The 26529-nt window shown below is 39.3% G+C and overlaps 2 protein-coding genes across 4 annotated transcripts in view; one reads left to right on the top strand and one right to left on the bottom strand.

Moving 5' to 3' along the window:
- The window catches only part of PCCB (propionyl-CoA carboxylase subunit beta), a 101171-nt gene extending 97230 nt beyond the window's left edge, over positions 1-3941 (top strand). The window contains exons 11-15 of the mRNA XM_004762456.3: positions 43-150; positions 398-498; positions 890-988; positions 2351-2450; positions 3623-3941. Of these exons, the coding sequence (XP_004762513.1) occupies positions 43-150; positions 398-498; positions 890-988; positions 2351-2450; positions 3623-3744 (530 nt within the window). The 3' untranslated portion in view covers positions 3745-3941. The remainder of the gene's footprint in view (positions 1-42; positions 151-397; positions 499-889; positions 989-2350; positions 2451-3622) is intronic.
- Positions 3942-9211: 5270 nt separating this feature from the next.
- Positions 9212-26529, bottom strand: part of STAG1 (stromal antigen 1) — a 428247-nt gene continuing 410929 nt past the window's right edge. For all 3 annotated transcript variants that reach the window (XM_013061415.2, XM_004762454.3, XM_045088872.1), the window contains 6 exons: positions 19250-19455; positions 15572-15746; positions 13404-13514; positions 12720-12834; positions 11310-11390; positions 9212-11224 (listed from right to left, as the gene is read on the bottom strand). In XM_013061415.2, the coding sequence (XP_012916869.1) occupies positions 11201-11224; positions 11310-11390; positions 12720-12834; positions 13404-13514; positions 15572-15746; positions 19250-19455 (712 nt within the window). In that variant the 3' untranslated portion in view covers positions 9212-11200. The remainder of the gene's footprint in view (positions 11225-11309; positions 11391-12719; positions 12835-13403; positions 13515-15571; positions 15747-19249; positions 19456-26529) is intronic.

The raw sequence follows: 26529 nt of genomic DNA, 5'->3' as shown, positions 1-26529 counted from the left end.
AATTGCCCAGAAGCTCAGCATGGACAATCTCTCTCATTCTAGGATGTTTGGATATTAATTCATCTGTGAAAGGGGCTCGTTTTGTCCGATTCTGTGATGCATTCAATATTCCACTCATCACTTTTGTTGATGTCCCTGGCTTTCTGCCTGGTAAGTCATTGAAAGAAGTGGGGGCTGGGAGAGGTGCTTTTGCCTGATAAGGCACTCGCTTTATTTGGAGGTTTTCTTGCAAAATTCTCTAAGGATTTGTGACATCTCTGTATTCTAGATGTCTGAAAGATGGGGCTGTGGGATGGGAGTTGCTCTGTCCTAGCCCTTTGGGGAGCAGGGGAAGACCTCATAGGCCCTCAAACCTTGTGAGAACTCTTGTATCTAGTAACTCTTCCTAATGACCTAGGCACAGCACAGGAATATGGGGGCATCATCCGGCATGGTGCGAAGCTTCTCTACGCATTTGCTGAGGCAACTGTACCCAAAGTCACAGTCATCACCAGGAAGGTGAGGAACTTGTATCAGAGGCTGTGAGCCGACTCCTGGCAGCATGGCCATCTTTGGAGGTCTGGCCAAGAGTTTCAGGAGGGTTGGGAAAAGGAGTACACCTTGTTCACCCTTAAAAAGATCTTTTACAGCCCTGTGGATATGTTGGTGGTCCTTTCTGGGAACTGGAAGCATCAGGGGGAAAAGCCAGCAAAGATGGTGAATAGTAACTGTGAAAGGCCTCTGGGTTGTGTCCAGATATTCTCTGCTCCAGCTTCCTGGCCTCAGAGACACTGGGCCTTCAGTAGCCCAGGAGGGCTCTTCTTTTTGTATTCACTTGGGTTCTTAGGATGTTTCAGGGCATGATCTCTTTGACTCGGGCTCTAACATTTAGCATTTGGGTCTCTTCTAGGCATATGGTGGTGCCTATGACGTCATGAGCTCCAAGCACCTTTGTGGCGACATCAACTATGCCTGGCCTACAGCAGAGATTGCAGTCATGGGAGCAAAGGTAAGGGCTTCTAGCTTTCCCTTTGGCTGGGTGCAGGTACTCCATTCTCCTAGCAGGAGCTCATAGGTGGGAAATGCTGGAGAGATGCTGGGATCCCTCTGATGGGCCAGGATTCTAGGGAGCTGGGGCCTAGACCTTGGAAAGTCTCCCTCCTTGAGCCCCAGGGCCAGCTCTGGCTCCTGTCCTGCCGTCTCCCTCCAGGCACATGCTGGTATTCATGCTCAGGATGGGAGGGCCCCTGAAGGGGTTTTGAGATTATCAGTAAAAGGGAAAGGGTTGAGTCAGCTGAACTGGCCATTGGGAGATTGGACATTCCCTGTAACTCCATCTCATCTCTTTGGGGTGGGGGTGGGGGCTAGAGCCATTCCTTTTAGCCCACAGAAGCTGAACTGTAGTTCTGACCCCTGGTGACTCTGGGCAAGGTCTAGTAGTGCCCTCTCCCCCTTATCCATAGGGGGCATGCTCCAACACCCCCAGTGGAGGCCTAAAACCAGGATAATGCTGAACCCTATATATGCTGTTTTTTTCTTATACATACTTAGGTACTTATGATAATGTTTAACTTATAAACTAGGCACTGTAAGAAATTAACAATAATAAAATAGAATGATTATAACAATATACTGTAAAAAAAAGTTGTGTGAATGTGGTGTCTCAAAATATCTGTTACTCACTCTTCTTGTGATGTGAGATGGTAAGATGGAGGTGAAGAACATAGACACTAATGTCAGGAGGTTCATCTGTCTTCTGGAGTGTGGTTGATCCTGGGTAACTGAAACTGTGGATGAGGGGGGACTGCTGTACTTCCTGCTGTGGTCCCCACTCCTTTCCTATTTTGAAACAGCTATTGGAATTGTACCAGCTAACTCCCTTGGCTCTCCCCATAGCTGACTTTTAGGGGTTCTGAGGTCAAGGCTCATCTTTTAGACCTCTGTACTTCTACATTTGCAGTCCAGTCTGTCTGCCTTTGGCCAATGAATTGCATACTCAGGATAAGAAAAAAGAAACAGGGCATTTTATTTCCCTTGATACAGGGGACCATGTATCTAACAGTGGAAAATAGGCCAAACATCTTGGCCTCAAAGAAGGATAGATGCAAGTGGACGGAGTAGGATAGAATGTGGGGACACAAACTATTGGCTTTGCCTGGGCTGCCTGTCATTGGGGCCACAGCGGAAAGTCCCATCACATAGCCCCTGGAATCATGATGGTTGACTCCAACAGTGTTTACCTCTATGCCCTTTTTCTCCAGGGCACTTGGATTTATCACAAAGTTCACAACCGCACACTGTGGTAGTGAGTTGAGGGAGGTCTACCAAGGTTGGGACTGCCATTTAAGTTCATTAACTACTTTCATGACAGGGTGCTGTGGAGATCATCTTCAAAGGGCATGAGAATGTGGAAGCTGCTCAGGCAGAGTATATTGAGAAGTTTGCCAACCCCTTTCCTGCTGCAGTGAGAGGTAGGGACTGTGGTGGGGAGGGCAGCCTTGGTCATTTGCTGGGTCACTTGCTGATTCTTTTACTCCACAAAGTCTCACATAACTGCCCTTTGCCCTTGCAGTTGAACCTGGAGATGAGTGAGGGGTGGGATTGTCCCTGGGCAGTCATCACTTAAGAATGGTATCTATGCTGCTTTGGTAACCAGGATCAAAACAACATTGCTGAAATGGCTAAATTTCTTAGTGTTGTTCCAGTTACTTAAGTTTTGTGTAAAAAGTTGCTCTAAAACAGAGCGGCTTAAACAACCAACTTTTTTTTTTTTTTTTAAAGAATTTATTTATTAGAGAGAGGGGGAGAGGGAGAAGTTGGCTCCCCGAGTAGGGAGACTGACATGAGGCTTGATCCTAGTACCCAAGCCAGAGACAGATGCCCAACCAACTGAGCCACTTAGGCACTCCCTTCCTTTTTTTTTTTTGCTCATGTTTCTGAGGGTCATCGATCTGGTCTGGGTTCAGTTAGGTGGCTCTTCTGCTGGTCTTGCCTGGGATAAATCATGCAAAGATAGTGAATTGGTAGTTTGGGGCTGGATGGACCAAGATGGCTTCACTTACATGGCTGGTGTTGGCTGTCCACTTGACCGCTGCACATAGTTTCTTATTTTTAACGCGGCTACTCCACACTTATGGTGTCTTGAGGGTAACATGAGGGTAGGAGGAAAAGCTGCAAGGCACCTTGAGACCTAGATTTGGAAATTGAACAGTGTCACTTTGCCATATTCTGTTGCTCAAAGCAAGTCACAAGGCCAAGTGAGGAAATTGAATCCTGATGGGAGGAGTGGTGAAATCACATGCAGAGGAACTTGTGTTACAGGGACATGAGGAAGTGTAGTGATTTTTGAAAATACTAATGTGTTTTCTTAACTTTTACTTCCTGTTGACTTTATCTTGACAGGGAAGGGATCAGATTTCATTCTCTTGCCAAGTGCTTCCAGGCCCAGAGTTGGGGCCCTGCCAGAGGAACAGGGATGCTCCTAGGATGCAGGGGAAGGTTCACAGGGCCCACGCCCACTTACAGTAACTTGGGTCTGGCTCACACTTTTGGCCCCAGTGATGGTGCCCAGGCTGAACATAGATTGAGGGGTGGCATTATCTGGGGATGCAGATGATCTACTTCCTTTTCTGTGCTTCACCAGGATTTGTGGATGACATCATCCAGCCTTCCTCTACAAGAGCACGAATCTGCTGTGATCTGGATGTCTTGGCCAGCAAGAAGGTACAGCGCCCTTGGAGGAAACATGCCAATATTCCACTGTAAATGAGTCGAAGGATAATAAACCAAGAGCCAGTTACTGCCTGGCCATTCATACCTGTCCTTGCTTTTTGCAATCATGGTACCCAGAAATCTAAATACTGGTAATTACTTGAATTGGTTGTTTATTAAATTCTAGGAAGATTTCATTTATGCCTTACTGTTAAAATTATTTACTTTATTAAAAATTTGTTTTAACTGCTGTTTTTTTGGGCAGATCTCATTTTTAATGGTAGAAACCTGAAAAATTCAAACAGTACATAGAATATTATCACTTACAGCTGACTCTTATTTGACACCTCTGTGTATATTTTTCCTTTTTCCCCAGATTTTTTTTCTTGGTAGGTGAGCATTTTTTTAGGGCCAAGTACCTACCTGCTGCTTAGGCTTCAGTTGTTTACTTTTAAATAATATTTAATAATGTGCCCTCAATTCCTCTAGGAATTGTTGAGGATTAAGTGAGATGTCCGCAGTTGTGTCTGGCAGAATGGATGCTCAGTAAGCTGTAGTACTCTGTATTAGGTGCTTTTCAGAAATGTGTTCTCACATTTTGAAAAACTTATTTTGGAAATTTTCAAACCTATAGAAATGTTGCAGGAGTGGTACTTGTATACCTTTCATCTCGATTATCAGTGAATTATCTACATTTGTTTCATCCCTTCCATAAACATCTAATTATTACTTATTGTTTTTATTGATCCATTTGAGAGTAATTTGCAGAATCATGACACTTCATCCCCTTGCACCACCAAACATCAGTGTTTATTTCCTAGGAACCAAGGTTCATTGTCTTACAGTCTTTCATTACATTGACATTTTGGAAGAGTAGTTACCAATCATTTTGTAGAGTGTCCCTCAATTTGGGTTTGTCTGATTTACCTAGATCTGAACATCTAGAAACAGAGTTATACACAAGAGTGTTCTCTGTATCACATTAGGAAGCACACTATGCTTATTGATGAAATTGACTCATCACTTGGTTATGGTGGTGACTACAAAGGTTACCATTTTTTCTTTGTAATTAATAACTGATCTGGGGACATTCTTTAAGCCTGTCAACAAACTTTCATCCAGTACTTTTAGTATCCATTGATGAATCTTGCCTCAATCAGCTATCCTGTGTTGATTCTAAAATGTTGCATTTCTAACCCTATCATTATGTCTGCATTTGTTAGTTGTTAGTCTCCTGGAAGAGCTTTCTTAATTTCTTCAGTATCTGTTTAGACTCATTCTTTTTTTAAAAAACATTTTCCTGAAATAACTTTTCTTATTATGCTATCACCCTGTCAAATTTCCAAACATGTATTTTAATAGTTCATTACATTTTTCTCCCTGCTCCATCCCTAACTCCACCCCCAAGAGATGAGATTAGGAAGCATATATTATAGTTGAAATGTGTTTGGTATATAGTAGGTGCCTCATAAATGTTTATTTTAGTGGCTTACTATATCAAAGAAGAAAGAACTCATGAATTCTTTTAAAATTTAAGGTGTTACTCATTTTGACACAAAATTTCAACAGGAGCTTCTTTAAAGCTGGCTCTTTGATCTTTTTTATATGTCTCAATAATTTTTAGCATACTTCCTTAAATTTTTGACACAGAATAATGTACCAGGCTCATCTTCTATTTTCCTTGCCTATCCCGGGATTCAATGATTTCTCCCAAGTTCTGGTTTCTTTTAGTAGATGTCATTTAGAAGCTAAAATTGGCAGATGCTTACATTGATGCTGGGGTGTCATTGCTTCTAGGTATTTTCAGCAGACTAGGAAATATTTATACAAATTTATGAATATAAAGGTATATGGGGACCATGTATATATATTATATATTTATTACATATATATTTAAAATTATGAGTTCATACTGGGAACTTCCCAATCAACATACAGTTTCTTCTTTGGTTTCCCCTATTCTCTATTTATGTATTTATCTCACAGTGGTATAACTGGGTCCCATTATCTTCAGTATAATTTCCTCATTTGCTCAATCTTACACTAAATACAAAAAGTTTGAGAACTTTTAAGTTTTAAGTTCAAGACTCTCTTGCAGTTCTTTTGCTTTAACCTGAAGGTACATGGTCAAGTTATTCGTATTTATGTTATCCAGTTGAAAGACAGTCCTTTTCTTTTTAGAAGTCCCCCACCCCCACCCATCTTTGTTGACTTTATTTGGCTGAGTATGTAGAGCATTATTAGAAGTGGAGATTTTAAGTGGTTTCAGCATAAAGGTCAACAACTATGGAGTGCTGTTTCAGAATGCCCCCTGTGGTGTGCTTTTCTCTGTGGTGAGAGCCCTGAGTCTTCCCACCACTGATGACTTTCCCTTGTCCTAGATCCTTAGCTCCAAAGGAGCTTGAATGTTCTATCATTTAATGCTCAACTTGAGCTAAATCAGTATGTGACTATCTTACCTACTTTTCCCATTTCTACCAGCCACACCCCATCATTCCAGGTAGCCAGGCTCTAAGTGCACGTCTTGTTTCTTTATGGCCTACCCTTAAAGCCAGAAATTTTGTTGAGCTACTATACTAATTCTAGGTTCAGATTTGGTTGCATTCTTCTGCCTACACTTCCAGTGCATAGTACCCTGCTCTCCAAAATCTTCAGCCCACACAGGTTCTGTGTGCCTCCCTTCCTTGCCAACTGAGTTTAAGCCTTCAGCCCCATCATTACCCCTTGGAACACCCTCTTGTTGAATAGCTCCAATTTGCTTATGCTTACGAAAGGACCTGATTTGGTTTATCTTGACCTGCAAGCTTTTATTACAGGTGTAATTACAGGTATTTTTTCTAAAGCATCTGATCATGCGTTTTTTTTTTTTCCTGTATACATGTTTTTGTCTTCATGAGTAGATGGTGACTTTCTAGGGGTAAAGACTGTTTGGCCAGAGGTTCTTTATACCCATTTGGTACCAGCAGAAAGACTACAGACCATGGGAAAGAAGTGACAGTTGACTCCTGGGCTTTTACAGGCCTCTTACGAAGTCATGCAGGTTGGTTAGCATGTGGCTCAAATAGCTTAAAATTTCTTGGCTAGTTCCAGTTTCTGGGGTCAGCTAACCTAAGATTTGGACTATTTGGAGGATGACTGCTATAGTACATTTGAAAATAATACATATACAAGCTTATGTGCTTTTTTCCTTTTTGAGGAAGAGGGTCCAAGATGTGTTTTACCAGGTTGTGAAGTCTGGACATGAGAAGGGCTTGTTTTGGGCCTCTCGAAGAGGTGGAGAAAATCCCATCCAATGACCCAAGCCTGCTGGCCAAGGAAACACAAAGCTGCAAGACCTTGCAAGTAGACCAGCATCTATGGATGACAGAATGCCTTAATGATGGCAGAATATTCTCCAGTGGCTGCTGTTGAGGAATGCCTTTCCCATCTGGTATTCTGTTCTTAAGGGGAAAAAGAAAACTGTAGAGTTGCAGCCAGAGAATTGGGTTTACTGAGCAGAGAAGAGCAGTAGTGCCATGTGTCTGTCTTTAAACTGAAAGCAGGTAATATGGTGAGAATTGAGGTAAAGTTTAAGAGGTACTGCAAGTGTCCTATTGGGCCTGTCCCTGTTGCCTTAAGTAAACTAATTCTTTCTGAGCCACAGCTAAAGTGGTGAAGCTGTGATTGGAACCCAGCCAGATTTGTCTGAACTCTAAGGCTGTCTTCTAACTATTCAGAGCACTGCTTCTCAGCTGATGAAATAGGTGGGATGAACTCCTAAGGGTGGAGTGAGAAGGGTCATAGTTGGTGCCACTGGGATTGTTTCAACCCAAAGAGCTACTAAATTTGGAAAGCTTTCCTACCTCATGCGTGATGACCTGTCAGTCCTCTTTTTGAATTGCTAGAATAATGGGGAGCACATTCACAATGAAGCCTTCCAGTTGCTTGTGTTCACAGGAAGTTCTTCCAGCTTCTCTTCTCACCATGTCTTGGCTTCCTCAGTGAGTTCTCTGCCTCTGGATGCACTGATGCTTTGGCTGCTGCTGGTGCTTTAGATATGGTCTGTCCAGTCAGAGAAGCCTGTGAAGGACACTCACCCATACACTGAGTTAACACTTTTAAAATTCAAAAAAAAAAAAAAAATTTTTTTTTTTTAATATTTTGTTTATTTGACAGAGATCACAAGTATGCAGAGAGGCAGGCAGAGAGAGAAGGGGAAGCAGGCTCCCCGCTAAGCAGAGAGTCCGATGAGGGGCTCAATCCCAGGAGCCTGGGTTCATGACCCATGCTGAAGGCAGAGGCTTTAACCCACTGAGCCACCTAGGCACCTTTTAATAGAGTTGTTGGACCAGCCTACACTTCACCTGTTTAACATATATTTTATGTCTTTCTGAATCTAAAGGATTTCTAGAGAGCTGGGGTTTTATATTTTTAGGGAGCACCACTGGTCCTCATACTGTTACACCTCTGTAGGCATGGAATCTCCACCATGCCAAACAGGAGCTATGGCCACTGAATGGGCAAAGCCTCAGTTTGGGACCTCTGTGGAATCCAGCCAGCACATCTGGGTAGATGTGGCAGCCTTAATAAGGAGGTTCTATGTACATACTCTTCTGGATGGTGAGTAATGCCTCCTTTGTGTCCTTGGGAGCACAAAGCTATCCTTCAAAAAGTGACATATGAGGGTATAGCTCAGCGCTGAAGCATCTGACTGCAAAAAGTGATGTGTAATGAAGACCCCAATGGAGCAAGGGACTTAGGAAGGCAGGTATGGAATCTTACCTGAGTTTGGTTTGGTATCAAAAGCCCGAGGTGGGGGCAACTAGGTCTTTATTTTCCATGAAGACACTGTTCCTTATTTGATGGATTCTCTTCTGGAAGCAGGGCCCAATAGAGAGTCACAGTCAAGTCACATCTGGGAGGTTTCAAGTTTGTCCCAAGGTAGAGTCACATTGGGTAAAGCTCTGGTCTAGTTTCCTAAGCTTTTAATTCCAAAGATGAGCTGCCACAGAGACTCTTCCTTACTACTTCCTATGTGGCTGCCTGGAGAGTCCACCGGCTGATTTAGCCCTTGCATCCCTGGGTTTCCTGCACTAACATCTTAGGCCATGTAATGAACACAGCCCAGAGAACAAGGCCAGGACCATTAAGTGTAGGGCATGAGTTTTTAAGAGTGATATCTGGCACCAGTATCAAGAGAAACTCTCACACAGCCCTGTAGAATCCAAATGATCTTTAATAGGTTGCTGTTAGGTGGCAATCATGCATAAGCCTAGGGGCTGGATTTTAGGCAGGGGAAGGATCCAGGCTACAAACCCTGAATGTCTCTTTGAAAACTCAGCCTGTGAGAACCACAGACTTCTCCAGGGAATGAAAGAAAATGAACTCGTCCTAAATTTCTTTTCCTAGAACAACAGCAAAACCAAACAACTCACTGATACAGTTAATTATCAGAATGTGCAAACTTTGAACAAATTCTCCAGAGCAGAAAATCATCTCTTTAAAACTTTACCTAGTAAGAATAGGACGACTACCACAAGCCTGATTTTGAATAGTTTATTAAAGGAAAGGTGAAGCATCAGTTTCAAATTGTACAAAAGGAAAAAAACCTCATATTGCAAATGTACAATTTACAGAATTACTAGCAAAACCAATCAAGGAGACACTGAAAATACAAAAATTCGATTGACTTCAAACTGAACTGCAAACCCATTGGAGTAGACATTAAGCCTTTTTTCTTGTTGCATGGTAGTCTACAATTCTAAGTCAGCATCTGTTTTCTGTATGCAACTGTCAAGCAAAGGATCACTCTGTGCATGTGCCAGGGTACTTCCCAGCTTCCTCCTTGGCCAGAACTGTAGGCAGGGCTGGCAGTAGTGGACAGTCCAGGTATTCCTGCCCCTTCATGTCCAGTGAGGCCCATATTCCTGGAAGAAAGCGAGACCCCAGCCCCTCAAACTGGAGCCCAGGAATTGCTAAATTAGCAGATATAACATTTTTGGTGACCAGGTTTTTTCAGAACTGTATAAACATTGAGAAAAATCTCAGTTTTGTGTTTACTAAAAGAATGAATAATCCATTTGCTTTCCCAACAAAAAATAATCATTGGGTGCACAGATTGGTGAAAAAATGCTTTTCATTTTTGGTAAGAAGGGAAAGCCTCATGATTCTGTTGCAGTTACTTTAAAAACAGCCCACAAACAGCTGTGGATGGATTGGTTTGGAATTGAGGCTTACTTTAAAAAATCAGGAAGGTAGAAACTAAGTGGGCTTTTAAAAACAATAGCAGCAAGTCATAAAAGTCTAAGCAGAACATAACTAAACCACTGAAGGCTGTCCTGAAGATTCATAATTTCTTTACCCAAAATAATTAAAATGCACATTTAACACTGAAATGTAGCTGTATTTCAAGGTAAGCTTAGGAACTTCACCCTCTAAGCACAGACTTCTATGCAGCACATACTTCTATAATTGGTAAACTTAATTCACAAAATCAGCGCATAAGGTATTAAGTGCATGGGAAGTAGACACAATTATGTTACACTTAAAATTACTTTTGAATGGCAAAGAAGTTCTTCATGATTATCTTTTTAAGAAAACGGAAGTCTATGTAACTTGAATTTGGCAGGGCATGAAATAAGTAGTAAAAACAGCAAACCGATAACTTGAGAACCATTTTTGTTTTTCTGAGAATACTTTATTTGCTGGTAGAAGTTGCTAAAAATGCACAGAACAAATACCAATAGAAAATGTACTGTATTTGAATCTCCCTATTCTATATAAAATGAATGGTGTACAGCATCTGTTGGAAAATGGCTGCATGGACATTTCTTATTTTATGCCCCCTTATAAATAAAAATAAACCTTTTTATTCAAGAGTATATAAAATCTGGGAATCCATATCCACAGAGGGTGTGTGGTTTTTGGCAGAGATGCACTGTCAGAATTTCATCTTAGCTTGTCAATATTCTGCTCCTCCGTATTTCTGTGTTCCACAAGGTCAACCAAATCCAGTGAGCTCCAAAACACTCTTCGGCAATTAGGATGAGCTGCTTACTCATAGGTTTAATAAAAATGGTTAGCTTTTAAAACATAAAAAGGCAAAATGTTAAAACGGTTTTTAAATTGTACAACAGGAAAATAAAGTTAAAAATATTTTTTTTTTTTTTTTTACTCAATGCTGTTTTCATAAAACAGGTGTATAACAGTGTTTATCTTGACAGCTGTTTTAAAAATTTAAAATTTTTTCCTCCCTCCAGAAAAACACACACATCTGTATTGGGATAAGTCCAATATTAGGACACAAATGATTTTTCAGGTCAGTCTTTCTGAGGTGACATTCACCAACATTCCCTTGGGTAATTTACATGCTCCTCTTCTGCCACTGCAAAAAGGGATTGACCTCAATCATTTGATTAAAAAACAAATCAGATCACATCAAAAGTGTTTTTTCCCCCATACAAGCTATCACAGTATATAGGCCTCTAGCTCTAAATAATAGAGTTCCATATTTGTAAATTTTCTTCAGACTTCAGAACATAGGCATTCCAAATCCCTAGAAAAATGAGAAACACAATTAATTTCATGTATAACAAGACCCAGAAATCATAAATAAAAAGCAGTAATAGTTTAACATTTACTGAATCGTCTTCTATGATAGCTGCGGAATCAAAGAAATCTGGCCTCAGCTCAGCTCTCTCTCGCCGATTTCTTGATGGGGGCTGGAAAGAGAAGTGAAAATGTCTTCTTGAGCTACATTAAGATGGTAAGCAGCTAATATTTCTGAAGGTACCACAAAATAAAGCTGTTGAGGATCTAATTTTAAAAGGAAAAGAATGTGGCTTTTACATGGAGCATACACTTAAAAAAAAAGATTTCAAATTACAGTGAATAAACTGAATATGGAAATGCATATAAATAATTTTGGGGCATACAAACATAGAATATGCCTTTGAATCATGGAATGATTATAAAATTCATCCCTACATTCCCCAAAGCACGTAGACGGAAAGCTGCTGATGGGAGGGGAGAGACCGGAGTGACATGATCTCCTTTACATTTCTTAGAAAAGTTACCAAGCAGAATGTTATGGGCTAAACTATGTCCCCCTAAATTCATATATTGAAGACCTAAACCCCAGTACCTCAGAAGGGAAGACAGGTTATTTGGAGACAGGATCTATAAAAAGGGAATAACTGAGGTAAAATGAGGTCACGTGGGTGGACTCTATTTTGACTCCTATCCTTATAAGAAAAGGAGACACACAGGAAAGATCATATGAAGATAAAGGGAGAAGATGACCATCTACAAGTTAAGGACAGAAGCCTCAGAATTAAATCAGTCTCCCTGACACCATGATCTCAAACTTCTAGCCTCCAGAAATGTGAGAAAATTTCTGTTGTTTAAGCTACCAGTCAGTGGTACTTGTATAGCAGCCGCAGCAAATACATAAAGTAGTTCAATGAACTTCCATATACCCATCACCTAGCTTTAACGGTCAAACCTTTGGCCAATCTTGTTTCAGTGAGTCTGTTTTTTTTTTTTTTTTTTTTTCTTTCTTTCTGTTACTTCACCTGTAACTGTTTCAAAATGTATCTCTGATAGAAATTAAAAAACAAAAAATACAACTCTCATGTATTACTATTCCTGACAAAGTCAATAATTTCTTACTTCACACCAAACAAATACGGTCCATATTCTGTGTTTGGTTGCTATGCTGGAAAATACTGTATATATCATCAGACTTCCAAGTTAGTCTGAGACCAAATGTACACACTATACTAAGAGATCTAGTGTGAGCCCCTTCTCAAGAAGGTAATAAGGAGCCAGTTCCTGTTATTGCCAGAATTTAAAATCTGACTGCTTAGAAAAGCAGACTTGAAAAATACAAGCTCATCCAGATGTGCTAAAGAATTACACTGGTCCTTCCTGCTGCTACATTTACAACCTCTACACCTCTCCTTTTCATGGGGTTCTGAAAACAAGAGCATCATTTTACACCAACACTTGCACTTATTTTAACAGAAGAAAATGTACTGAAATTTCCTTACCAGATCAATAACCATGGTGTCTTCAAATTCTTCATTCATATCTTCTAACTGACTCCGGGATGACATCATCACATCTTCAAAGATGGGCTCAGCATCTTCCTCCATTAGGCCCCGACTGATAAGGAAAAAGCATGATCAGATGCTGTTCAGACTCATCAAATTTGGAGTCCTGGCTCTTTCTTACAGTAGGTCTTCTAACCAGTGAAAGCACATGTTCCAGTCACAACCCACAGGCTCCACAGATTATGATCCTGAACTCCTACAGATAATTAAGGATCATTCATTTGTTTCATTCAAGATTTCATCTCCACTTAGCAAAAGGAAGCACAATTTAAATGCAGTAACAACAGAAGTTAACATTATTTAGCTATGTATGAATTCCCACAAGACTCTATGTGACTGGTACTATTATCCCAAATTTACAAATGAAGAACCTGAGACACTGAGGTTTAGAGCCCGCCCAAGGCCACAGAGCTGGCAAATGGCAGCATTAGGATTTAAATGGCGAAAGCCTCAGAAGTCCACACCCTCTATTTCTACCCTACATTGCACAGCATATCCTGAATTATGATTATGATCTTAACTCCTCTTCTGAGACCAAATGTCAGAGGAGAGCCATCATTCCACAAAATGAACAGCATCACATAGTCATTATGTTCTTGTGATACTTAATGTAACACTTACACGGCATGCCTTACTCCAGTTCTCACTTTCATGTAGTTCATTCCTGTTCTGTCCTTCCGATTTAAATCTTCTAATTTTGGTTGGCCTAACCAAGAGATCTGCATCTGAGGACTAAGAAAATACATTATTCATTTTCTGGCGAAAGATGAATTTAGCTAATCAGTCCCACACCAAGAAGGCCATCGTTGGCTGGCCTAATCCCCATGTATGGGGAATTAGCTGGAATTTATTAGAGAGTTAAGTGTGAGACAGATCATTATCGAAGGATCTATCTTTGCAGAAATGCCAGTAAGTTCTCCAAAGAGATGCCTAAGTCTCTAGGGTTGGTTGGTAGGTATAAAGGAAACTGAAGCATGTCACCCCAAAATACTGCCTCAGAGATAAAGGTTATTTTGAGCTGAAGGCAATTAAGAAGCAGGGAACAAAGAAAAAGCTCCTCCTTTTCTGCCTAAGGGCAGGAAATAAATTATTTTATGGGAGACAGACTCTTATCAACCCAGAGATGGCACCAGAGGAAACTACAAACACACCTTGTTAAACTAATCCTTATCTTCCTAATTAAGGATGTTATGGACTACATAGTCTCAGCTCCACTACTCCTAGTCCAAATCCCTTTGTCTTGTCTATTCTTCTCAAATGTATTCTTTGTCTAAAAGGTAAGCTCCCTGCTTTGGTAGCTTCTTCAAGTCTTCATTCTATGGGTAAAAGCTCCCATGTACATGTAAAGAATTCAATAAAATGTGTCTGTTTAAATTTTCAGACCCAATCAAGTCTCTGTCAAACAAGAGTGCTTCTGAGACCTCTGTATCTAGCTGCTGCCCTACTCACAAGTGTTCCTACTGGACAACCAGTCCCCTAAGGGGCAGAAATGATGCTGGTCTTGTGGCTCAGAGCTCTCCAGAGTTGAACAAGGAAAGATATTAACACATTTTTTTCTTAGTCCTTCTGAAGAGATCTGGAGTCAGGTGCATGTTGGGCTAATTTGCACCTGCCCTGTACACTTACTGGCACTTGGACACTTGCATAAACTTGCCTCTTGGGGATTTTACAGGATGTAAACCTTAATGGTTTTTAATAGATTACATCTGTCGCATGAAATTCTCTCTGAGCAGCTCTCTTTGAATCATGTACGGCTACCACCTTGATTAAATCGATAAACCTACAGCAGGGAAAAGTAGACCACAGAGAGGAGTAACTAACAAGTGGTAAAGTCAGGAAAGTAAGACAGGCTGCTCAAATAAGGAAGAATTCATCCCTTAGGAAGAAGGGCGGGAATGCTGATCATAACGCGGACTACCCTGTATGAATGCTGTTATGCAGTGGCTGACAACAATTATCCTTTTAGCTTTGAAGAAAGGCAGATCCTCTGGGCAAAGATGCTTTATGAAAACCAAGGATCTGGATAATTCTAACACTGCCTCTTTCCTTTTTCAACCTGCTACGGTTTGTTGAGTTCAACTGAGAATTCTCTAATCCATTAGAGTAATTCATAGCATTACCCCAGTATGAACAGAAACACAAAAAACTAGGACAACTTCAAAGTTGAATGGAAAATAACAAAGAAAATGTTGTTTTTTTTTAATAGCAAAAGTCATACCATCATCCTGCCTTTTCCAAAATTTTGGGGGCCCTGGTACTAGAAAACATATTAATTACTAGTGTGGGAAAAAGGGGCTTTGATTCTCTCTTAGAGAAAGGGCAACTGTTCTCAGAATTTATCCAGTATCCTGACAAATATCTTAATCCATAACAGATTAAGTTTAAAATATAAACTTGACCAAGACAAAGTACTATTAATTAAATGGATTGATAAAAGGAGTAGTCTATTTATTTGGTGTTCAGACTAGTAAGAACCTTAGCAGAGACTCTTATAATAGACTTTCTTTCCAAGGAAGTGAACCGGATGTCTTTTTCGCAAGTCCCTGAGAAGAAACAGATCTGCCCAGTGAATCCGTAAACTTCAACTGAGATCAGCACTTAGTGAGATACTATGCTTTAAAGTTCCCTGGACTTCGATTAACTGATATCTAACAAGTGTTGGCAGACTTATTATATATTTTCTAATATCAATTATTTATCTCTGCTTGTGGTTTTTTTCTCATGAACTAATCAATAATATGTTTTAACAAAGTTTTTATTTAATACAAGCATGAATTTTCACTACTTACTTGTGTAAAAAGTCAGGTTCAGAACCATGTTCAGACTCAGGTTCCTGGATCTGCTCTCCCATGGGCCGGGTATTCTCCCGAAGTACAGTGGAAGTGAGCTGTGGTGCTGGAAGGGGGCCAGGAGTCTGAATCATGGTGTCAGTCCTGTTTAGCCATGTATTATCCAGACTTTCATCTGTAAAATTCCAGTTAGAGTCATAAAATGTCATGAGTGGAGTGAACTCTGGTGGAAGTTATAGCACAGACTTGCAGAGCATGGTTCCTGGCTTAGACTGCCTACCTTGAATCCTACCTATACGACTCATTTGTGACTTTCTGTAAGTTACTGAATTTAAAAACTCATGTTTCTCATATACAAAATGAGGATATCAATACCCAACCTGAAAGAGCTTTAAGGATCAATGTGGTAATGGATGTAACCATCAAATGTCAGCTATCCTTACCTTATCCTCTCTTCAAAGACTCTCTATCTCTAAGGATCAATTCACGGCAGAAGGGGAAGAATTAGGCCAGCCAGAGACCCCTGTAACCTTCCTTTACTCAAGCAACAAAGGGCCTATTTGCTGGGCCTTCACGGGGCCCCAGATAGCAGCACTTGAAGTCTGGCAGGTCTCTACTGAGAAATCAACAAATCCCACTGCACAACTGGGTCACCAGAGAAATAACTCTTTTTGCCAGATTGTATGTGCATTATGTGTGGGGCCATCCAGTTAGGAGAGGCTCACTGTTTTCATGCCTCTTTAGGGAAGCCCTCCGTAATCACCCTACCCAGTCCCCACTTCCCATTCTTTTTTAACTTCTAGAGGAAACAAAATCATTCCTACTTACTTAGGATTTAATTATACACTGGCCTGCACTGGCAGCTGATTTGTCAAGTGTATATGTTATCTCTGTAATTAGAATTAAATTTCTTCAAGGGACCAGGAGCTGTTTCTTCCTTCTTCTGAAGATCACTTACAAAGATTTGAGCAGATTAAAGTATGTATGTATCTAAACTATAGGCTGATAATAATGTTACATAATTATGAAGTTTCTATAAACATTCTAAGTTATTTTCTTAATATGGGGAGACTTAAAAGTATTACTGCTATGCTTTCCCTTCTGAAGAATTTAAATGAAAAAAAAAAAAAGAATTTAAATCACAAAGTACACAGTATGAATCCCATTGTTTTTCTTCCTCCATGAAGTCTCACATTTGTGCAGCATGTTAGGTTCCTCACTTGCTATCAAACATTCCATCTCTCAGTGTTTTCAAAAATTATCAGATACATGTGTTCGTTCTAGATCAGCTTTTTAGTTCCTGGAAATATTTAGCCTATTGCCTTGTTAAGGTCATTGCACTGATCTGCAGCTCACTATTCAACAATCTTTTCTTTACCTAACCAGCAAAAAGAGGTTTCATTTTCTTTTATTCATAACCACTTTCCATTCAACATTTAATTCCTAACTTTTGTTTTTTGCTGCACTTAAAATTTTATAAGAATGGTATCATTTAGGTTCTTAACCTAGTAAATCCATCTTTCAGCTTTACTACATGTCATCTTTTCCAGAAAATCTTTCCTGATTCATTAAGTCTGATCACTCCCTTTATGTTTCCAGAAAACCTTCTTTGGCCCATTAGAGCACTTCCCATGTGGAACTAAAATTGCTTGCTTCTCTGTCTTCCCATATGTACTATGAGCATTTTTATTAATACCTAATCTCCAGCATTTCACAGAGTTCTTAGAAAGGTATGTGGTAAAGACTTAATGAATAACTTCAGGAAGAATTCACTCTTCCTGAAGAGATCCTCCTAACCCATGAGGATTCCTCAATAAAAACACTTCTGGTGAAGCTTTCTCATCTTCATTCCAAACAGATGAAACTGCTTCCTAAGAATGCCTGGCACATGACCTACCTTAGTGTCTTGGTAAATTTCAAACTGACACACAGCAAGTTTTCCTTTTGGCAATTTAACAACAAATTATCTGGTTCATGTATGCTTTTCTTCATCCTGGAGATAATACTGATTATCCCATTAGTAAGGGAATTATATATGGTTATTTAAATTCTCTAAGCTTTAGTTTCTTCTGTGTGAAATACAGGTAATAATGTTCAACTCAGAGTTCATTTATAAAACATTTACACAGCATTCACTGTGTGCCACATCAAACCTAAGTGCTTTATAAATGTTAGTAAATGATTAAATGCTAATAATGCACATTTCTGGTACACAGCAAGAATTTAATGAATGTTGGCTAATATGAATATTACACATAACAAAAGCTGTAAGTAAAAATATCTATATATCTAGTTCTGTATCTAGACAGACAGACTGGATAGATGGGTGGAGAGATGTAATGTGGGGGGTAGGCATCCTGATAGAGGCTGCTCTAGAAGACATTTTAAAAAGGAAGTGACTGAAGTTATTATTTAGAGAAAAGTTTAGGATCCTACACTCCAAAGATAGGATTTAGTATTTTCATTTCTGGACCAAAAAGATTTTAAGTCCCACAGATAAAAACTGAAAGAAAATCTTTAACATTAATGCTGTAAATATTTTCATATCTTTTATTTCCTTTGAAACAGTGACATTCTGACAACAGCAGCTAACATTTACTGCATGTGCCTATGTGCTAAGCTCTGTGCTAATAAGTAACCTCTCTCTATGTGTACAGTATGTCATTTAATATTTATAAGAGCTGACAGGATAGGTACTCTGATCATCCTTTACGTGATCACTGAATGAAGCTGAGAGGTTAAATAACATGCTCAAAAGTCACACGGTTTAAAACTAGACAGCCAGGTGTGAATTCTAGAACTCTAGTTTTAGAGTGTGTGCTTTTCACCAATAGTTAATATTACCTCCCCAATGATGTCAGAAACAGATTTAAATTCTAATTAATTTTGCTACAGGTTGCAGCAAAATCTTTCATGAGTCATTAGTTTTTAGGCAGCAGAGGTGAGATTCTGAAAGGGAAATACAAAGTTGTAGAAAGGAGCAGAGGAGCAGGATTCAGATCATTGCTTTCCTCTCTCTTGGTTTGGAGAATAATTTATCAGGAAAAGCATGGAGATGGGGGAAGGTTATTTGAGGAAATAAGCATTTTTGAGTTGTCTTAGTTTAAGAGTAATGTCTAATAAAGCAATTTTTAGTCTTTTTGATACATGATTTAACTACCAATGATCACATTTTCAGGGCAGTTCAACTCCCTTGTTCCCACAGTCGATGGGGGTTATAAACCCAGAGTTGGCTATCATTATTTTATTGCACAAAAATGAATTATCCATCCATGGGGTAGAAATGGAAAGTTGTTTTGGTATATTCAGTCTGATGCAGAAGTCTACCTTCAACTTATCAGAATATTTTTTACATTAGGATGAATTTTGATAACTGACATTATGACTACCTTATTTTAAATTTTAATGTATGGATCAATTTTATAAACCTTTATAACTGTTTCTTCTTTTTCTCTGCACCATCTTCCTCTGTGTTTCATGCTCTTCTAACTTCTTTTTCTTTGACCCTTTTCTATTCCACTTTGTCTACTCCAATCTCTTTGCCTTAACCTCTCAGTATGTGTCAAATCTACAAGGAAATAATATACCTAACAGTACTACCTTGCTTCAACAGATTTGCCACTCAACCTCTGCAATAGTAAGCAAACTACTTGTCTCATAGGGTAAAGGCAGACTTACCTTCTACGCGTTTTTTGTGAAGTGGGGGTCGTCCTTTCTTATTCCTTACTGAGGATGTTTTACTGCTGCTACTTCCACTGTTCACAGACATTCTATCATCTTCACCTCCAGTGACTAGTGAATTTCTATAGGAAATGAGTGGAAGCCATACATCTTCTCTCCTTTCCATCATCTGCTCCGTAAGGAATTTCTCTAGGTATGAATGACTAGAAACACAATAGAAAAGAACAGTGATTTTCATGGAAGCACTTCATGTATCACTTCAAGCCCTGCAATGCTTTTAAATAGGTGAATGTATTACTAAGCCTGTATGTGTGTGTAAATGTGTGTGTTGCTTCCTGTATCAACTTTCAAAAAAAAAAATCAGAAGTTTAGGTCAAAAGGTTATTGAATTTTCTTTTCAAGTGTTCAAACCTGGGCATGATTTCTATAATGGTGAAGGGAGGAGCTTGGCATAACAACTTTTTAACTGGTAAAATTGATAAAAGACAATCATTTAAAGTCTTCAGAAATTGTCCTAAGGGCATACAGCAAATGGAGAAACATTTATTCAAGAAAATCTAAATCTCAGTAAAACAGTGAGAGTTTGTAGCATTTGAACCATGATCTGATCCTTTTCCTTGTCCTCTCTCCCCCACCACTGCTACTCTAGGACCTCTATTCTGGGCAGACATGGATAAGATGGGGGCCCCCTCCTTCTCTAGCTCCTCATCTAGAGCTACCTTGGAAAAGGCAGGCCATGGGTGGTTTGCGGAATCTCTTTTCTGGACAGTAGCTAGGAGGAAGAAGGCTCCCTTCTTCACCATCCTCTACTTGTCAGGTAGTAACTCTCTCCCAAGCACAGCAGGCTAAGACCACCTGGAGGGACAAGCTGAAAACTATGGGTTACACGTGGCCCCCTGCTCACAATAAAGGGGTGTTACTCTGGGAGCAGAGGGATGCTGTCCCACCCAGATCCTGTTCAGTGGCATAAAAGTTCTGCCCAGCAACCAAAGAAGAGTAGAACAGACAGAAATTTAACAGAACAGGGGGAAAAGGCAGCTAAGAAGAGCCCTCCTGGGATCACAGATGTTCATACAAGTTGGCAAGGCTCCTCACATATGTTTAAGTTGCATCTACTCATGGGCAAAAAGAACAGGGGATGAGGGCATTTTGTTATCATTCACCATGCTCTACACTGATCTACCAACACAGGGAGGAAGCCTCACTGGCACAAGGGCTTAAGTGCAAACACTGGTTAAAAAATAAGCTGCTCTGACCCAAAAGCAACTTCTAGAAAGCTTAAATATAAAATCACAGTAGACTGGTTTCCAGTTCTGCCTGTGAGGGGCTTGGAAGTTGTCGCTGCATCCTAACAAGTAGAGCTCAACAGACTAAAAAAAATCATCAACAACGTCCTGGATCCATAGAGAGGAAAATAGTTGTCCCCAAGATTGTGAGACATAGGGAGAACAGTTTATTGGAGCAAACTCAGAAACAAAAACCACCTTGAGAACCACTGCTGGGGTAGGAAAACCTAAGCCGTAATTCACAAATTGTTGGAAGTTCACTGTGACCAATCAGAGAGTTCAAAACTCAGAGGGACCCAGTCATAGGGGGACCTCTCCATAATATTGTGAGATCTACCTCCAGAAGCTCAACTGGGTTTCCACAGTAAAATATTAGAGCAAACTCTCCTGTGCTATTGGCAGAGGGAAAGGAAAAGGAACCATTCCAAAATCTGCCAGAGTATATTGTTCTTAACAAAGCCTCTCTTCAGGAGAAACTGGTTAAGCAGAGCACAACTTGCTGGGATATTATCAGAACCTAATCTATCCAGGGTAAGAGAAATACCCAACTCCAGCCCACTCTACCCATTTTGTCCCAACCATGGGTAAAGAAAAGAACTGAGAAACACTTGGGAAGTTTACAATCCAGAGGCATGGACTCATTAAAAGACGAGACCTATAATCATAGGACTATAGAATGCTTCCCCTCCTCCCATACCTCATCACCATAATACTAAAGGTAATTTACAGCAGTTCCTTCTATCTAGTATATCATGTTTGGTTATCAAGAAAAAGTTGAAAGGCATATCAAAGGCAAAAACACAATGTGAAGGACAGAGCAAACATTAGAATCAGATATGACAGAAATATCAGAATTACCAAACTGGCAATTTAAAACAACTATGGTCAGGACACCTGGGTGGCTCAGTCAGTTAAGTGTCTGCCTTCAGCTCAGGTTATGATCCCAGGGTCCTGGGATTGAGCCCCACTCGGCAGGCAAGGAACCTGCTTCTCCCACTGCCTGCCACTCCCCCGGCTTGTGTGCTATCTCTCTCTGACAAATAAATAAATAAAATCTTAAAAAAAAAAAAACCATGACCAATATGATAAGGGCTCTAATCAAAAAAGTAGACAGCACACAAGAACAGATGAGCAATGAAAGCAGAGAGATGGAAATCATAAGAACCAAAAAGAAATGGTAGAGATAAAAACTGTAAAAGAAATAAAGAATGCTTCTGATGAGCTTATTAGTAGACTGGACTCAGGTGAGGAAAAAAACCTCTGCTCTAGGGGGCACAGCAAGAGGATCCTTGACTGAAATCCAAATTGAAAAGCAGAGAGATTGTTGGGGCGCCTGGGTGGCTCAGTGGGTTAAGCCTCTGCCTTCGGCTCAGGTCATGATCTCGGGGTCCTGGGATCGAGCCCCGCACATTGGGCTCTCTGCTTAGCAGGGAGCCTGCATCCCCCTTTCTCTGCCTATAATACAACTACAAAAGGTGTTAATATAATGGGAATATGAGAAGGAGAAGTGAGACAATAGTAACAATAATTTAAAACAGAAATGATAGTGAATTTTCCCAAATTAACATCAGACACCAAACCATAGATTCAGGAAACTCAGAGAACACCAAGCAGGGTAAAATGACAAAAGAGCTACATTTAAGCACATTATTTTCAAACTACAAAAAATCCAAGATGAAGGAAAAAAATCTTGAAGGAAGCCAGAGGGGGAAAATACTTTATCTATAAAGGAATAAGGATAAGAATTATGTCTAACTTCTCAAAACACCACGCAAGCAAGAAGAGAGTGGAGTAAAGTGTTAAGAGAACCGCCCCCCCCAGACTAGAATTCTGTGCACTGGAAAACTATCCTTCAAATGTGAAGGAAAATAAAGACTTTCTCAGACTAAAAATTGAGAGAATTTTGCAGAAGTGCTTTAGAGGGGTGCCTGGGTGGTGGTTCAGTTAAGTATCTGACTCCTGGTTTTGGCTCAGGTCATGATCTCAGGGTCGCAGACTGAGCCCTGTGTTGGGCTCTATGCACTGCATGGAGTCTGCTTGAGATGCTCTTCCTCACCCTCTCCCTCTGCCCCTTCCCCCACACCTGCACTCTATCTCAAATAAATAAAGAAAATTGTTAAAAAGAAGTACTTTAGAGAGAAGGAAAATAATATAGGTCAGAGACGTGAATCTACATAAAATAAGAAGAGTACTAAAGGGTGCCTGGGTGGCTCAGTGGGTTAAGCCTTTGCTTTCAGTTCAGGTCATGATCTCAGGGTCCTGGGATTGAGGCCCACATTGGGCTCTCTGCTTGGTGGGGAGCCTACTTCTTCCCACACCCCCCTCCCGCCTGCCTCTCTGCCTACTTGTGATCTCTGTCAAATAAATAAATGAAATCTAAAAAAAAAAAAAAGCTAAAGAAGGAATAAGTAAAATAATAATGAATAAGGAACAAGTAAAAGAAAAACTTTAATTTTTCTTAACTGATCTGGCAAAACAAATTTTTGTTCAAAATAATACCAACAATGTATCTGATTATTTATGCTTATATATATATATCTCATATCTGCATATATCTATTTGATTATATATGTTTATATATAAGTGAAATAAATGACACCAATGATGCAAGAGAAGGAGGGATAAACTGGGATTAGTTTGTTATAAGGTACTCACACCTGTTATTATAAGGTACTCATACCTGTGAAGTAATACAGTATTATTTAAATATGGACTTGGATTAGCTATAAATATATGTTGCAAACTCTAAGGCAACCACTTAAAAAAAGTTTAACAATATGCTAAGAAAAAAGAGCAAATGGTTCATAAAATGCTCAATTGAAACTTTTTATAAAAGGCAGAAAAAAGAATGGAAGACAAAATAAAAGCAAAGAATGAGGGCAACAAACAGAAACAGTAAGGAATATGGTAGGTATTAATCCAACTACATCAATAATCAATTTGAACATCAATGGTACCAAGTAAAAGATTGCCAGAGTGGATCAAAAAACAAGACCCAAGTACAACTGTCGATAAGAAATCCACTTTAAGTGTAAAGACACACATAAACATAAACTAAAAGTGAATAAATAGATGGTAAAAGTTATCAAAAGAAAGCAGGAGTAATTACATCAATTTCAGACAGAGCAGACTTTAAAGTAAGGAAAGTTATGAGGAATAAAGAAGGGCATTACACAATCATACAGGAGCCAATTCTCCAAGAAACATAATAATCCTTACCATGTATATCCCTTACAACAGAGCATCAAACTGTATGAAGCAAAAACTAGCTGCAAATAGAAACTACTATTAGTTGGGTGACTTCAACATTCCTGTATCAGAAATGGACAGATTCAGGGGTGCCTCGTGGCTCACTTGGTTAGGCATCTGCCTTCTGCTCAGTTCATGATATCAGGGTCCTAGGATTGGGTCCCACATCGAGCCGTCTGCTTCTCCTTCTGCCTCCCCTCAGCCCCGCGAGGCTTGTGCTCTCTCACTCACTCTCTCTCTCCAATAAATAAATAAAATCTTTAAAAAAATGGACAGATTCAGCAGCCAGAAAATCAGTAACGACACAGTTGAACTCAACTACAGCATCAATCAACTGGATAGAATTAGTATCTACAGACTGACTTCATCCAAAACCAAAATATATATTTTTCTCAAGCTCACCTGTAACATCAAGAGTTCACATTCTAGGTAATAAAACACATCTCAACAAATTTAAAATTAGAGAAATCATACAATGTCTGCTCTTAAATTAAGATTAATTAGAAATTTAATCAGAAATCATTATCATAAAGATATACAGAGATTAAATAATGTGCTTTAAACACATGAGACAAAGAAGCACTCCCAAGGGAAATATAAAAGTATCATGAACTAAATGAAATGGCACATCAAAATTTATGCAATGCAGTAAGAGCAGTGGTTGGAAGGAGTTAGCATTGAATGCACAAATCAGAAAAGAGGATCCAAAAATCAACAATCTAAGCTTCCACCTTAGAAAACTAGAAAAAGATGACCAAATTAAATCCAAAGTGAAAGAAAAAAATAAAAATTAGAATAGCAATCGATGAAATTAAAAACAGAAAGCAATAAAGAAAATCAGCAAAATTAAAAGCTGGTTCTTTAAACACAACAATAAAATCGATTAGTTTCTAGCCAGCCTAAGGAGAGCAGGGGTTGGGGGAACAGAGGATACAAATTATTAATACCAGAAATTAAAGAGAACACATCATTACAGATCCTATGGACATTAACAGGAAAATAAAGGAATACTATAAACAACTTTATGCCCACGTATTTGATAATCCTGGTGAAAGAGACCAATTCCTTTAAACACAAACTGTCAAATCTCCCAGAAGAAGAAACAATCTGAAGAGGCCTGTATCTATTAAATAAATTGATTCGATAAATAATAACCTTCCCAAACAGGAAGCACCAGGCTCAAATGAGTTAACTGGTTATTTAAGGAAGAAAGCTACCAATTCTCTACAATTTCTTTCAGAGGACAGAATGAAAAGCAATACTTTCTATATCATTCCATAAGGCCAGTAATACCCTAATACCAAAACCAGACAGACAGATTATAAGAAAACTACAGACTAATAATTCATGAATATAAAGCAAAAATCCTCAACAAAATATTAGAAAAATAGAAAAAGAAGTATATACAGCATGATCGAGTGGGATGTAACCCAGTGGGATGCAGGGCTGGTTCAACATCTGAAAATTAGTATATTCCATCACAACAAAAGCCTAAAAAAGAAAAATCAAGTATCACATCAATAAATATAGAAAAAGCATTTGACAAAATCTAACACTTATTCTTGATAAAAACTCTTAGTAAACTAGAAATAAAAGGGGATTTTTCTCAATCTGATAAAGACAGTCTACAAAAAACTGTACAGCTAACATACTTACTGGTGAAAAACCTGAAGATAACCCAACAAATCAGGTATAAGGCAAGAATGTCCCTGCTCACCACTTCTTTTTAATACTGTACTGGGAATTTCAGTTAATTCAATGAGACAAAAAAGGAAATAAAAAGTACAGAGACTGGGAAGGAAGAAATCACTGTTACTGTTTGCAGATGACATGATTATCTATGTAGAAAATCCTAAGAAACTGACAGAAAAATCTCTTTTGGAACGAACATGCAATTGTACCAAGTTTGCAGGATACAAAATTACAAGTGGAATTTGAAATTCAAAACAATGTCATTTACATTTGCACCCCTTAAAATGAATTAAGGTGTAAATCTGCCAAAAAATATACAAGATCTATATATGAGGAAAACTTTTACAATAAAGCTCTGATGAATGAAATAAAAGAACTAAATACATGGAGACATATTCCACGTTCATGCTTACAAAGACAGTATTGCTAAGTCAGTTCTTTCTGACTTGATCTATATTCAATGCAATTCCAACCCAGATCTCAACAAGTTATTTTGTAGATAGTGACAAGTGGATTTTAAGGTTTTTAAGCAAAGGCAGAAGACCCAGAATAGCCAATACCATACCGAAGGAGAAAAACAAAGTTGGAGGATTGACACTATCCAACTAGAAATCTTATTATAAAGCTACAGTATAGGGTGCCTGGGTGGCTCAGTGGGTTAAGCCTCTGCCTTTGGCGCAGGACATGATCTCAGGGTCCTGGGATTGAGTCCCTCATCGGGCTCTCTGCTCAGCAGGGAGCCTGCCTCTTTCTGCCTGCTTCTCTGCCTACTTGTGATCTCTCTTTGTGTGTCTAATAAATAAATAAAATCTTAAAAAAGCTACAGTATAATCATTTTGCAATATACATGTATATCAAATCATCACACACTGTACATCTTAACACACAATGCTATATGTCAAATTTATCTCAGTAAGGCTGGAAAAATAAAGAAAAGTCTATAGGAATTAAGACAGTGTGGTACTGTCAAGTGATCAGACATGTAGACCAATGGAACAGAAAAGAGAGCCCAGAAATAGACTCAAATATAGTCAACTGATCCTTGACAAA

This window comes from Mustela putorius, unplaced genomic scaffold (genome assembly GCF_011764305.1).
Source record: "Mustela putorius furo isolate JIRA1106 unplaced genomic scaffold, ASM1176430v1.1 tig00003834_pilon_pilon_pilon, whole genome shotgun sequence".
Taxonomy (NCBI): Eukaryota; Metazoa; Chordata; class Mammalia; order Carnivora; family Mustelidae; genus Mustela; species Mustela putorius.
The sequence above is the reverse complement of the archived record's forward strand: the minus strand, read 5'-3'. Positions and strand labels throughout refer to the sequence as shown.